Consider the following 15,071-nt stretch of genomic DNA (forward strand, 5'->3'; position numbering starts at 1 on the left):
TTGCAGCTGCTGTGCCAGGTGCAGTACTCTTGCTAGAGCACGTGACCGTGGCCAGCACATAGTGGAGGTCATCAGTCTGGCAAATAAATTGCCTTCTATCTCTGTCAGGAAGGAGGATCAGAAATAGTTTGCGCCCATGTAGGATGGATAACTGAATCCTTTTACGGGCTTGCCCCAGGATCATGCTGACTGTCCTGCCTTCTGTCGTGACATCGCATTGGCCCGCCATATTGGTGACAGCACATTAATTGAGCCAGATGAGAGACAGGTGGCCCTGGTAAGACACAGGAGCCCCAAAGAGTTGTTAATGAGTCTATAGTAATTCAGAGTCTTGCCACATCGGTGAAGCTTTCAGGTGGTCCCATTCTTTCTGGGATATCCCTTCCAAAGGAAAGAACAAATGCTTCCCCTATTGCATCTCCCACCACTTACAAGAAAACACAAACGCCTGGTAGGTCTCCTTGAGTTAAGAGGCAGCATATTCCACCCCTGGGGATGCTGTTCAAAGCTACTCGTGAGTGACAGGCAGGGCTGACAACTCTGAGTGGGGCCCAGGGCAGGGAAGGGGTCTGCAGCATGTCTGGGCAGGGGCTAGGTCACCTGGTAGAACTGTGAGGAGTTAGACATTCTCCATGTACAGTTCATGGGGCTCTGTGGGAGGCTGGCAACGCAGGCCCCTGGGGTTTGGGAGCAAAGCCCAATCCTCTGCAGTGCAGAATTATACACTATGCGGAAAACAGTCCCAGAATAGCCACTGGGTCCTGGTAGAGACAGTGCCTGCTCATGTAACACCAACTAACTAAGCAGCCAAGATGGGTCTGACTGACCCACCAAGTCACAAGGTCAAGTGAGCCCAACAGCAATCCTTTGCAAGTGGCACACCCAGGAGGAGCAAGGGTGAGCAGAGCTAGAGGGCTCCAGCGGACCCCAAGGAGGAGGGGTGGCCCAGGCCCTCATGTCACCACTGCAGTTGCACCTGGGCCTATTTCTCAGCTCACATCGTGTCTGCATGGGTGGGTCCCTCATGGCCTTTGGACAACAGAGGAAGGTGCCCAAGCTTGGTTGTAGGATGGGTTGGCTCAGTGCTTGGGCTCAAGTAAAAACTAAACAACTATTGAACTATAGCCCTGCTCAAAGGTGTCCTGGTAAGACAGTGGTGAGCGGAAGTCCTCCCAGCAGGCTGTGCTGTGGGCCAGGCTCCTGCTCATTTACTTCTGGGGGCAGAGAAATAGGAATACATGTGTACTCATGCACATGGCCGATGGCTTGAACTCTTGGTCAGGGGCCAGAAAGAAGGCAGGTTGGAATATAGAAGTCTGGGGAGGAGGCAAGGGAGTGACTCTGTGGGAGTGGAGATTTTCTCAAGTGTATTAATGCCCATGAGTAAGTGCCCACCACAAGAGAGGTGCTAAAGCATAGAGCCAGCAGGATGGCGGGCCCGCCCTTGTTGGTAACTGTGGGTGCATAAGTGAAGTGGCCTTGTGGCCTGGGTGGAGACTGCAGGCAGACCTGTTTACCAAGCCTCCCCTTCCTGCTGCCGCCATGAAATGTCCACTCTGCCAGCAACAGAGCCCAATGCTAAGCTCTTCATTTCTCTAGAAGACCAACCAGCAACGTGGTGTCAAATCTATCCCATCAGATCCCTTCTATTCTGCAAAGGTCAGCGATTCATCTTGATTGGAATCAATGTGTGTTGGGATATGTGGGCCTTTCCTGCCCACAGAGCCTCTGCCAGCACGCTATCCAAAGGCTTCCACAGTGTTTGATCCACCAGGATGACACATTGTATAACAGCACACGAGGCTGAGAAATACTCATGACAACAGAGGTGCTGTGAAGGGAGCCATAGGATCCATTGGTTCTTTCTCAAAGTTCACCCTGGAAGATGGAGCCTTTGGAAGGGTCGGCTGCAGTGTCAGTTTGGCATCTTGCGTGGGTTGGCACCATCCTCCAGCAGGTGCTAAGCACCCCAGTCAATGGCCATCTCTCTAGAAGAACGACCCAATGGTACCAGAACCCACACACCATTCCTGCTGGTGACCCAGTGGGTACTTCCTTCTGTGTTGAGCTCTGTTGTCTAGAGATCCTGTTTCCAGAGGATGGGGGGAGAAGGATGGAGGGGAGGTGGCACCTACAGGAGCAAGAGTCTCATTAAATTTCAAGCTCACATACATCTGCTCCATGGCAGCAGCTCTGCATAAATGATGTTTAATCCTCACAACTCTGTGAAGTAGCCATTTTTCAGTTTAAGACACTGAGGCTCTGAAAGGTGCAGTGACTGGCCCCAGGTCACACATCCAGGATGTAGCAGAGCTGGGATCCAAACCCCGGTTTGCCTACACTCCTGCCTCTGTCCCAAGAGAGGAGTTTCAAGCTGCAGGGACATGCAGGGACAGAGGCGTGAAGGACCATCCATGGGAGAAGAGCAGGGCAGCTGGGGAGCAGCCCAGAGACTGGGGCCTGGAATTCCTCTAACAGGAGGGAGGGAGCTGAGTCCCATCATCCATGGAAAAAACCAGTCACCTCTAGCTGACTTTGAGGTGGAATGATCAGATTTTCTTGGTTTTGTTTGTCTGCTTCCCAAGGCTTTCCTGTTGGCTGGGGCTTGTGTCCTGAAGGCCTGTTTCTGGCCTGGACACACCTGCTGGGGGAGGCCAAGTGCACATCTGAAAGAAGCCAGGGTGGGCTCTGGGATCTTTGTGGATGCTCTGCAGGGTGGGTGGTAGAGGTGAGTGATGGGGCCCCCATGACTCAGTCCTAGGCCCACACACTCTCTCACCCCGAGGGTGCCTCTCCCAGCTCCTACCTCCTACTGTGGGCCAAGGACTCACACAACCTCTTCAGTTCCCAGCCCCTTGTCCGAGCTTCAGATCCAACAACTCCCAGGTGTTGCCGTCACCACTGTTGTCAGAAATTGAACTCCCTAGAGTCTGCCCTCTATTTGGCCTCTTCCTGAGCTCTAGAAGTGGCCCCCATCCCATACCCCCGGGAGGCACTTGACACCCATCTGTCTCTCCCCTCCTCCATCAACAAGTCCTGTCCATTATTCTTCCTTTTCCATGGTCTCACCGTCCCCCTGACCACTGTCACCTGGCTCCAGGGACCACAGGGCCTCCCAATGTTCCCTCCACCTGCTCTGGTCCAGCCTCACAGCATTCCATTGTCTGGGGACGAGATCCCCAAATCTTACTGTGCTTACCGCTCTTGCTGATGTGTCCCCTCACCTTCCTCTTACAGTGCAGCCCCTACTCCCCCACAACTGAGCTCTGCTCAGCCCCATTGGCCGTCCCCCTTCCCTCCCCAAGCAGTGGCCCCTGATAGCCTTTCATAGGCTGTTCCCTGTGCTGGGAATGCCCTTCCTTCTCTCAGTCCAGCAGCTCCCGCTTATCATCTGGGTCTCCTCTTGGAGGCCCTCCTGGGCCCCATCGGGATACCATCCCCTCCACCACCTCCTTCCCATTCCCCACAGTATTTCTGGGGTGCAGCTTATGCTGGGTGAGGCAGGCTGTGTGGGCTCCTGGCTCACCCCAGCCACTCCCAACACCCCTGGAAGGAAGGTATTGCCAATGTCATTCTATAGATGAGGCACCTGATGCTCAATGAGGTTAAATGTCATGCCCCAAGTGACATGGCTGGAAGGTGGCAGAGGTGGGATTCACAGCTGGGATTCTGAGGCCACAGCACTGATATTTATCTTCCAAAGTCAGATGTGGCCTCATAAATCATCAAGTTCTAAACCAGAATGTTCTGGTATGGTTACATGTTTGAGAATAAAGACAAGATGGGGAGAATGTTGCCTGCAATCTAACCCCTGTGCCCCCTGAAAAGCCAACATTGTAAAGCCGTGGAAACTGAGGCACAGGTGTGGCTGGAAACACGCAGCTTCCTAGGGGAGTGGGAGTGTGCTCGGAGTACGGAGGGCCTTGCTTGCATTTTACTTCAAATAGCTGCTTTTATGCTCCCTCACAGTTGACAAGTATATTCATGAATCTCCTTAATCCACTGTTCCCTCAATCCATCCCATCCCCAACAGTTGGTAACTGGCCAAGCACGTCCCAACCTACATGATGGTGCCGATGGACCCCAGACTGCAGCAGGTGATGGGGTGCATGTGGTGCCCACCAGGACTTCTGACCCTTCATCTGACTGTTTCTCCCCATTTCAGAGCCGAGGACACCAAGGTTCAGGGATAGTAATGGGAACACAGCCTGAAAATGCCCACTTCTGATTCTAAGCCTGGTGACAATGGAGTTTCAGGCACTGGTGTAAGCTCATGGAAGATGGGCTATTAATAATAATAGTAATACACAAAATATTAGAATCACCACTTCCAGGGACTTCTATTTACTCCTCACTTAGCCCTGAGCCTCTCACACCCACAGCAGCCCCAGTGCCCACAGGCTGTGGCCACCCTTGCCCCAGGCCTGGTAACGGTGAGATACTCATCCCACAGCTCTCCCCGACCCCTCCCACTTCCCCTTTGTTCTTCCTCTTTCCCATCGTATTTTTAGAAATCTCTGTGCTTGCAGCCCTGCTTCCAGGACAGCTGGCCTCACTTCCCCTTTCCAGGGCAGGAAGAGGACACCAGCTCAGGGCTCTAGAAAAAGAGGCCCCTCAAAGTCTCAGTGTGAGGGATGCTGGGGAGAATGCGGTGTGGGTAGAGTGCTCCCCGCCTTAGTTCCAGACACCCTGCAGGTGCCCCTGTGTGGCTTCCTCTCCCCCCGCAGAGCGAGCTGCCTCTATTTTTATCTGCGTCTGCCTGTCTTCTTTGTACTAGCCCAGTGCCTGTCATTGGTCACATTGGGGTTTTGTAGCTTGGACCTCTCGCCTACCCCCAGGCTGTGTGGGAGGGGGCTTCCGGACACACACTCAAAGCAGGAAGAGGAGTGGCAGCCCTGGATGAACCTTCACCACCAGCCTGTCCATAATAAAGATGGGAAAACCAAGGCCCACAGAAGGAAGAGATTCCCCATGACCACTGGCAGATTGGTGCAGAGCTAGAAGCTCTGCAAACCCCTGTGTGTTCCCCCAATTCCTCAGGTCATCCCAGGATGACAGCATCCATGTGCAGATGACAATCTGAACTAGGAGAGGAGAAGTCACCTGGCCATGGACAAGCTCCACATAAGACCCAGTCTGGATAAATGCCCTTCCTTCCCTCGCTCCCCTCCACCTCCTCCAGGAAGTCTTCCCAGATCTCCCAGCTGTAGTAGGAAAAGTCCCTTCCTCCCATCTCCAGGTGTACGTCCATTTGCACTTCTGGATCAGAGTTTTGTAGCATCTATCTCTTCCCCCTCTATCCCACCTCGAACGTCCTACTGTCTCCCCCTCTCCACACCACCCCAACAGTCAAGACCAGCACCCTCCCAGGGTGAGGCCCATGGCTGGGTCACCGCTGTCCCCAGCTTTGCATATCACACTGGAGGGCTGTATGTAGAATGAAGAAAAGATGAATCACTCAATGGGAGACCCCCAAATCTCCCTGCATTGACCCCATTTGATCCACGTCCTCCCAAGTGCCAGCCTGCTGCAAAGCAGAGACTCCCCTTCAGCCCCCCAGCCCTTCCCCTGCCCACTCCACAGCCCGGGCCCACTGTGGGCTCTTTCTTCTGCTCTGCCACTGACTGGCTATGCGATCTTGAGCAAGTCTGCGCTCCCTCGCTTCCAGTTACCTCTGTGAGCCTCAATTTCCTTATCTGCATCATGGAGATAGCCATCTCTGCAGCCCCAGTGTGTTAGGACTCAAGAACAAAGCACTGATGGTGGCAAAGAGATGGCAGGCAGAGGCGCATTCTCGGCAGGTGCCCTCCCTGCCCCATTGCACCCCCAAGGCTGAGTAACCTTGAGTCTGGCACCACCCCTTGCTGGGCCTCCCTTTGCCTTCCAGCTCTCCCCTCAGACATGTTCATGGAGCAAGTGCAGCAGGGGAGCCACCTGTACCCCAAAGCCCACAGGTGAGGCAGGGGCAGAGAGAGAGCACTGGACAGGGAGTCAGAGGATGGGGTGTGGCCTTGTCTCTGCCTTGGCAAGACTTTCCCTCTTCTGGGTTTGTTTGTCCCATCTGTAAGGGGCCAGTTGATGAAATGGATCAGCGGTTGCCCTAACTGTGTTCTCTGGAGCCCAAGGCTTCCCGCTCTGGGGATAAGAGGACACTCAGTGGGTGGGGTTACGCTGATCTCTGCTGGGTGATGTTTGAAGAAAAGGTGCTTTGCTGAACAAGGTTGAAGTCACCTGGATGCGGGGAGCCAGACAGCTCCTTCCAAGCCTTATGTTCTGGAATTCCAGGTAATTCTACAACATTCTGAAACTCCAGCACAGGAACTTAGTCCCTCTTCTGACACTTCTCTCTGCCTCCCAGAAACATGACTGTCCCGTTTTCTCCCTTAGCAGCCTTGTAACCTCCTTTCTGTCCCTAGACTCAGGGTCCTGGTTACTGGGGAGGGTCTCGGTCAGGCCTTTGAACCACCCAGTCAGGCATCACAACATCAGCAACATCACAACATTGCCATCAGCAACATCACAGTGTTGTCATCTTCATAACAACATAACTTTTTTCAGTGGCACCTTGAGTCTTTGCACTGGCCGTTCCTTCTGCCCGGAATATTGGTCCCTCAAAGTCCCCATAGATCTACCCTCCGCTCCTTCAGGTCTCCGCTCAAAGGGTGTGTCCCCTTGAGGTCTCCCCCGACCAGTCGCCCTAGCCTGCTTTCCCTTTCTTCATCCTACTAGCCAACGACTGAGACATCGCCTTACAGTTACCGTCTCCCCACCACAGCGCAAGTCCTTGAGGGCAGGCCTGGGGCCTGCTTTGTTCACTGCTTTGTACCCTGCCTCTGGGACACAACTGGACACCCAGCCTGAGCTTGGAAATGTTTGCTGCTTGCCACTGCATGTCCCCTTTGTATTCTAATCATTTGCACATGGATCCTTGCAGGAGCCCGTGAGGCTGTTATCCCCGCTCTACAGGGGAGAGAGAACAGGGAGGCCCAGACAGGTTGGCCCCAGGTGCTCACCTGTGTGGCAGAGGTCCATTCTGATCCCTCTGGGGAACTGTGGCCGTGTCCCGTCGTCCCGCTGACCCAGCTGCTGCTCCAGCAGGGGTGCGTCACCTTGACTGTAAAAGGCGCTTCCTGCTGGCCCCGCCCAGCCCCGTGTGGGGAGGAAGTAAGGCCTGGCCTGTGGGGTCTCGTGCACAGGCTCTTGACGCAGAGCCACTTCCTAAAAACTGGCAGAGTTTCGGGCAACAGGGACATTTGCAGTTGGGGTATGAGCAAGGAGGGACAGCAATGAAAGAGACAGAGAGAGGGGCGGGGCAGATAAGAAGAGCAAGACAGAGAAACACACACACACACACAAATGCACGTGCACACACCTGCACACGCACGCACACCCAGAGAGGAAGACGGTCACTGGTGAGCCTTCTCCAGGGGGTCATGGGCATTTACCCAGCTACCTCCCCATATAGAAGCCGAAGGGCCATCCAGCTTAGACAGTCTAGCTGGGCCCCATATACTCCACCCTACAGGCTCTTTCAACTCCCACGTGAGAAAAGACAAATGAATTCAGTGCTAAGCAGGGCTTTGCTTCCCTTCAAAGAAATGTCTGGCTTTTTTCCTGTCTAGTGACCAGGTGGGTAATATATATGTATGATCAGTTTTTCTTTTCTCTTAGGCTGCTGGGAAACTCACCGTTGAATCCGAAGGTCATCTGCAGCTGTTCTATTATGCCAAATGGACTTGGGGCCGGACTCAGCAGTCTGACTGTCAGCTCTGTACTGAGCCTCAATTTCCTGATCTACAAAACGGGGGTGGTAGTGCTCCCCTCAGGGATATGGGACAGTGAGTGAGATGACGTGTGTGGATGCTTGGGACATAGTACGTTGCTCAGGGAACACTTTCATTTTTTGGTTTTAATTTTCTTCTGTGGATAAAATTCAAAATTTGATTGCTTGGGCCTTTTATGGCAGGTTGGGTCTAAAGCTGTGATCTCCAACCTTTAAGGCACTAGGGACGGTTTTCATGGAAGACAGTTTTTCCACAAACAGGGATGGTTTCGCAATGATTCAAGCCCATGACATTTATCGTGCACTTTATTTCTATTATTATTATATTTTAATATATAATGAAATAATTATATAACTCCCCATAATGCAGAATCAGTGGGAGCCTTGAGCTTGTTTTCCTGCAACTAGATGGTCCCATCTGTGAGTTATGGGAGACAGTGACATCTGAAGTATGTTGCCTATCTCCTGCTGTATGGCCAAGGCCTAATAGGCCATGGACTAGTACCAGTCCATTGTCTGGGTATTGGGGACCACAGATATGAAGACATAGCTATCAAATAAATGCTCATTCTCTGTAACTTCATGGCACATACTGGTTTATTCGTCTGTTTCTACATCAGTCGGAGACCCTGGGAAGGCAAGGTCACCTTTGTGTCCTGGTGTCTGGTGAAGTGCTAGGGACATAACGAGTGTTTAAGTGTGGAATGAATGAATGAATGAACGAAGAGAACACAGGGGAGATGGTGTGGTAGAAGCAAAAACCAGCCACTATTCCACCCTTTTGCTCTGTGAGGCTGCTGCCCCTTTGAGAGCACAAGGGGTGAAGTCGAATTCTTCTTCCCTGGCTTTGAGTCCTGAGCATAAGGCAGAAATGATGTTTCTTAACTTTCAAGGATGAGATTTAAAAGGCCTTGCAGATCTTACTCTCGCTCTTGACCCCCTGCGCTGCCGCCATGAGAAGGAGCCTGGGCTAGTCTGTTAGAAAAGGGAAGACCCCATGGAGACAGGCCCAGACATCCGGGCTGTCCCCTGGTTGTTTTCTCATGAGTAAGGCCACACAACACCAGAAGAACCCCTAAGCTGAGCCCAACCCAAATTGCTGACCCATAAGGAATAATAAATTTCTGTTTTTAAGCCACCTGCCTTTGGGGGATGCTTTGTTACATAGCCACACTTAATGGGTGCAGGTGAGATTAATGCTGTCATTTCACTGAAGAGAAAACAGAGGCTCATTTCTGGGGCATGTTTGAGTTTGGAACTTGAGTTAGCAGCCAGTTCAGGCCTAGAAGCCAGGCCTACTCACACCCAGGCTAGTGCGCTCAGAACTTTTTTTGGAAATGCCCCCCGTTCCCATGGTTTTTGCATAACTCAAGATTATGTTCTGAGAAACTTGTGGAAATTATCTCCAGGGTAAACTAGATTTTTCTCAATCAATTTGGGCCTGAGGTATCACCATTTCCTAGGTCATTTCAAAAAGAGATATGTGGAGAAAGGTATAATTCCCCATGCAGAAAAGAGTTGATATTCTCAAGTCTGCTGTGCTTAGAAAGTCTTGCTGGTGAGCTTGGTCCTTGGCAACATCATCTATGAATTTAGTTTTGGGAAGTGCACCCACCGCCCTGACTGGTAAGAAGGCCTTATTGTGCCTGGACGATTTGTTTAGCGTTCCCGATAGCAAACATTTTACAAGTGTTTTCACAACCTGTTGCTGGAGAAATTAGCTTGTCCTCTGTGATTCCACTGGGGGAGGACCCCTGGAAGCTGCACCTGGTTTCCTCTGCCCTTCACCCCAGGCACCTTTTCTGATTTGCTTTGCATGTTTTTGCTATAGCAGGTCATAACTGTAAGTATGACTTTATGCTGAGTCCTGTGAGACCACCTAGTACATAACTAAAACTGGGGACATTCTTGGGGACCCCAGTCCATCTTGTGGCTGCCCCAATGGATACACCTTGCCCAGAGCCACAGTAGAGCATCTGCCACTTCCTTTTTGCCTGAGGGCTGGTCTAGTGGTTCAATTATTATTACTGTCTCATTATCTGAGACTTAACTCAAATATCTTCTCTGTGAGGCCTCTGCTGATTGAACCTTCCCTCCCTCTCCACCACATGCCTCGTGTTTATAGACATGTAAACATGTACACAGATAACTTGGGAGGAAGAACCCTCTCATGGCAGGTAGCAAGGCGTCTGGTAGAATGGACAGTAGGGGAGCCACACAGACTTGGATTCAAATCCTGACTCAGCGCTTGCTAGCTGTGGGATCTCCCCTCCCCTCTGAGCTTCATTTTTTATCATCCACAAAATGGAGACAGTTTAGATTACGTATGCATACATGAAATAGAAAGCCTAAATAACAATGGTTTAAAGAATTACAAATTCTTTAGAATGTAGAAATTCTCTTATAAGAAAGAAAGTGAGGTAAGCAATGTACGGCTGCCCTTGTAGCAGACTGATCATGGATCCGTGCTCCTAACTTTGTTTCTATCATCAAGATCTCCTCGTGGCCCAAAGTAGCTGCCTGATCTCCAGGTATTGTGCCTAAATTCCTGGTTAGAAGAAGGATGAAGATGGGAAGGGCTACCCTTAAAGTTCTTTCTGGCCTGAGGTCAGTCTTTCTGCCTAAATGGAGCTCTGCAGGAGGCCCACAGTTGGTTACAGGACAATACATGAGCATCTCCAAAGAGGGCATCTGGGGGGGTCCCGAATCAACCACCACTACCATTTATGGAGTGCTTTTTCTGTACCAGGCACTGTCTATCATTTCATTTAATCCTTTCCATGACCCAACAGTGTGAATAATTATAGTCCCTATCTTACAGATGTGGAAACTGAGTTCAGAGAGGTTAAGTCACTCGCCCAAGGTCCCATAGCCAGGAAGAGGCAAAGCTCAGACTGACTTTGGAACTCCACCCTGAACTTGAATGAGCACTACTTCAAACATTTCGAAAGAAGTTCATGGGCTTGCCCTCCTTCCTACCTGACTATCCCTTGAGGAGAAGATAGTAGGGGTCCATCATTTGAACCAAATCATAGCAAAACCATATGGGCAACACTTTCTGTTTGCCCTAAAGCTCAGAATCTCTAATTTGATGCCACTGGTGGGGGGCGGGGGGGAGAGAGAGAGAGAGAGAGAGAGATAGATAGATATGGGAGGAACTTAGACGCGGTCTAACTCAATGACCTCATTTTGTAGATGGGAAATTAAGGCCTGGGGAGGGAGGGGACTTAACAGGGTGAGGCAGGAGCAGAATTTTCCTTTGAACCTGCTTTGGCTGCCCAGTCATAGCACCCACCCACCCATCCATCCATCCATCCATTCATTCATGTTTATCAAAGGCCTGCCATGTGCAATGCACTGTTCTTGGCATTGCACAAGACAAAAACTCTGGACTTCATGGAGCACAGTTTGGTCAGCTGGGCCAGGCGGGTGGCAGCAGGTGGTGGGGAGGTGTGTGCGGGGGATAAATCACCTCTGAGGCCCCCCCCCCTTCAGAATCTTCTCCGATTTCTTCTTTTTTTTTTTCAAGGACTCAGAACTAGTGACAGAATCTGGGAGGCTGGCAGTATGGAACATCCCAGCATCTTGGGACACGGAGGCACTGGCCTATGGGACTGAGCTGTGAGAGCTCTCCAGATGTGCCTGCTCCCCCAGACCTGCCACTCCTTCACCAGGGTGGCCATATGACTTGCTGGAAGCAATAGCACAGGCAGAGAGACAAGGAAGCCAGATCCAGGTGAGAGTCTGAGACTCAGTAGTCCACAAGTGGGGACAGGGCCCAGGGCAGCGGAGTGCACTCTGATGTTCAAGGTTGCTTCTAGGAATCACCCCAACACAGAGCCTCTTCCCAGTATCATGGATAACTAGTGAATTTGGGAAGAGTCTAAACGCTCAACATGGCACAAACAGTTAATAAATGCTGTTGCATCCTGACCAGTGGTCAGGGTGAGTGATTAAAGAGAATAATGAGGATGCAGAATTCAAGCACCTGCTTCTGGTTGTAAGAGTAATTCACACCGGCTTACACTGGAGTGTACTGGCTTAGTCCCTACAGAGTTCTGGAAAGGGGTTGGCCTGGGAATGCAGACACCGGAGTCTCAAAATGTCCTCGTTCATTTCCGCTCTCTTTCTCTCTTAGCTCCAGGCTTGCATCAAATCATCTTTGCCTTCAGAGAGAGGGCCTACCAAAAAGAAAATTCTCAGGGCAAGACTTTAACTGGTGAGGCTTGGGATACAGGCCTATTCCTGTATCCCTGTATTGCAGGGCATGGGAGAAATATCACAATTGGTCAGACCTGGGTCCCATGCCCAGCCCTGTGGCCAGACGGAGGCAAGAGGGGACAGGGAGCCCCACCAGAGCCTCAAGGAGAAGGGCATTTCCTTAGAAGAAGCAAAGCTAGGCGGAGCAAAACCACAGACATCCACTCTTGCTACTTTTCATAAGGTTTTGTATTTTTGGTTTCTCTCATACTGAGGACCCCAGGTTATATTGATTAAGATGGAAACATCCTGAACATATAACTGAGAGTAGGCGTGTTTTCATACAGCAGGGGGTCAGGGCCCCGGACTCTTCAGACAGACTGCCGGGTTCAAGTCCCAACCCTGCCACCCTGCCACTATTTGAACATGGTCTTAGGTGATTAACTTAACCTCCCCAAGCCTCATCTGTAAAATGGGTATAGCAATAGTGCTTACCTCATATTATTGCTGTGAGGATTGAGTTAAGCCATGCCAAGCAGGTCTGAGTGCTGGTTGGCCTTGCGTAGGTTTTCGATAACTGTTAGCTATTGGAGATGCCTAGAGTGGGAGTTGCCAGCTTGAATGCCCAAAGGGTTCAGATAGGCAAGTAAATGAGGGTAGTGGGCCCATCCAGGGACACAATAGGGAATGGTGGGGATTGTGGCAAAATGGAGAAGTATGTCTCATAGGAGTGGGCAGCCAGTCCTCAGCTTTAACTGATTGTCACATGAAGGGACAGAGCACAGGGTGGCTGGATTTCTCTGTTTTTCAAGGATGGCTGGATTTATGCATTTCTGTGTGACATGGACAATCACTTAGTTAGACAACTTTGCAAAATGCTGGGTTGGAGAACTTGGTTAATGCCCACAAAATGGCTGGATCTGGGCTATGGCCACTCATTTGCAGCCTCTGATGGAAAAAGGTGATGAAAAGACATTCGCCAACGTGGGGGCAGACATTGTCTCTGCATTGGGGGATTTAAGGTGATCTGAACTTTCTACGTATTTAGATGTTTTATTTGATAACATCATGAACAAAAGAGAGGGCAGGAGCCGCAGGGAAACTGGGTCGGGGAGCATGGGCAGAGAAGGTGGTGGAGAGGGTGGCAGCCAGGTCCAACATGCTTGGGGCCACCCAGAAAGACAAACTCCACTTGTTAATGGAGACCGGCCTTAACCTGGAGCAGGGGCTGAGCAGGGTGGGAGCCAAAACTCATTCTCTATAATGGTGTTCCATCCTGGGGACCCCTTCTCAGCTGAGGAGCCCTGAACTTGGGTTCAAATCCCAACTCTACCTGTGTGGCCCAGAGGACATGGCTATACCCTCTTAGTTTGCTTCTTATCGTGCCTCCTTCTATCCTGTATAGATGAAGAGATTGTAAAACACGGGAAGAGCAAAGCCAAGTATGTGCCACACAGCACAGTGTCTCAAAACACGGCTCTTCTGCTGGAGTTGGGCTGGCTCATCTGAGGGTCTCTGAGTGCTGAGTGAGACTCAAGTGGTAGGGTTTTAAGTAGAGGGAAAATTTAGGTGACAGCCAATTTTTCACACTAAGAAGATGACCAAGAGTTTTGAGTGCCAACTCTGCATCAAGCTCAGTGCTAGCTCTGAGGACAGAAGATTAAACAGCTCCCTCCGATGCTGTGTGATAAGCCCGGGGGACAGAGAGGCCCTCAACCCACTCACTGAGGGCTTCACTGTCCGGGTCTTGGCTATGTGGCAGGGAAGAACACTACTGAAGGTGACCTTTGGGAGGGAGAGGAGGCTTGAGCTGGGATGGAGGTGGGACGGGGCACATTTCTGAGCCTGTTCCATCTGGGGTCTCTCCTTCTGCTGCCCCAGCCCTGGCTTCACCCCTTTACTCAGCTCCTCCCTGACCCACTTCCCCTTTCCAACCAGGTGGCAGTAGTTTCAGGAACTGGTTCTTTTCTGCCAGGGACTGGAAGGTACATTTGGCCATCAGGTGCATGTGTGCATGTCATGGACACTAAGGAGGGGACCCCCAGATCACTGAAGTGGGGGCCTGGAGGGAGCAGAAGTTCTCCCATGGGCTCAGGAGGCCATGTCGGGGTAGGATGGGGGGAGGTCCCGACAAGCCAGACGCAGCGTCCTGCCATGCCACCTTTCCCCTGAGGTCACCAGGCGCTGCTGCAATTGCAGGCATCTCATACTGACAAGACAGTGTTCGTGTGGGCTCTGCTTGTCCCCTTTGGTCCATGTAGGTTGGTAGGCACATCTGGATGTAAGGGATCCTGGGAAACGGAGGCCCTGGAGCTTACAGAATTGGGGTGGGAGTGGGCTCTGCCGGCTTGGGGAAGTATGGAGGATGGGGCTGCTGGGAAGAACAAAGGGGAGTCCTGTGGGCCTGGAAGGGCCATTATGGAGACCAAGGGGAACAGCAGAGATAAGGAGGGAACCCAGGTGTGGGAAGAGGCTCTGGATGAGGACCTTCAGGAAGCAGTGGGCAGTGACCCCAGCTGCTGGGAGGTGAAGGTCTCAGAGGTCCAGAGTGTCAGCAGCAGGGACAGTGGGGGTGGACAGTGGCCAAGCAGGGACATAGGTGGGGAGGTGAGAAAGTGGAGTGGGGGAGAGGGGTCCTCCGGAGCCTAAGGGGGTGAGGTGAGGAGAGTATTTTTAAGACAAGGATTCCAGGAGGAGAAGGCAGAGGGAAGCCCCAGAGTGGAGAGGCAGCCCAGGAGGAAAGCGAGAGGGTTCCGATGGGGAGGGCAAGGCTGGAAGCTGAAGTCCTCAGCCTGACCATGTCTTCTCCCCATTTTACAGACCCGGAAACTGAGGTCCAGGGAGCTGCTGCAAGTTGCTCACAGTTGCCAACAGCAGACCAGGATTCCAGCCCAGTGTTTGCTTCTGACTGTGAGTTACGTGGTTAGGGTTGAGTCATCTTTCTGGGACATGAGTTCTAGTTCTTTTGTGGCCACTCTTTTAGAGTTTGTGTGAGTCTGTCAAAGATGGAAATCTGACACTTCAGGGTTTAAATTTGTGTCAGCTTCAGTCTGCCTGGGAGTCTTATTTTTTCTCGGAAGTGTGATTG

The 15,071-nt window shown here is 51.5% G+C and overlaps 1 protein-coding gene across 1 annotated transcript in view; it reads right to left on the reverse strand.

Moving 5' to 3' along the window:
- Positions 1-7,129, reverse strand: part of CYTH4 (cytohesin 4) — a 31,207-nt gene extending 24,078 nt beyond the window's left edge. The window contains exon 1 of the mRNA XM_053584056.1: positions 7,014-7,129. Coding sequence (XP_053440031.1) covers positions 7,014-7,032 — 19 coding nt within the window. The 5' untranslated portion in view covers positions 7,033-7,129. The remainder of the gene's footprint in view (positions 1-7,013) is intronic.
- Between the last annotated feature and the right edge of the window lie 7,942 nt (positions 7,130-15,071).

Source organism: Nycticebus coucang, chromosome 3, assembly GCF_027406575.1.
Source record: "Nycticebus coucang isolate mNycCou1 chromosome 3, mNycCou1.pri, whole genome shotgun sequence".
Classification (NCBI taxonomy): domain Eukaryota; kingdom Metazoa; phylum Chordata; class Mammalia; order Primates; family Lorisidae; genus Nycticebus; species Nycticebus coucang.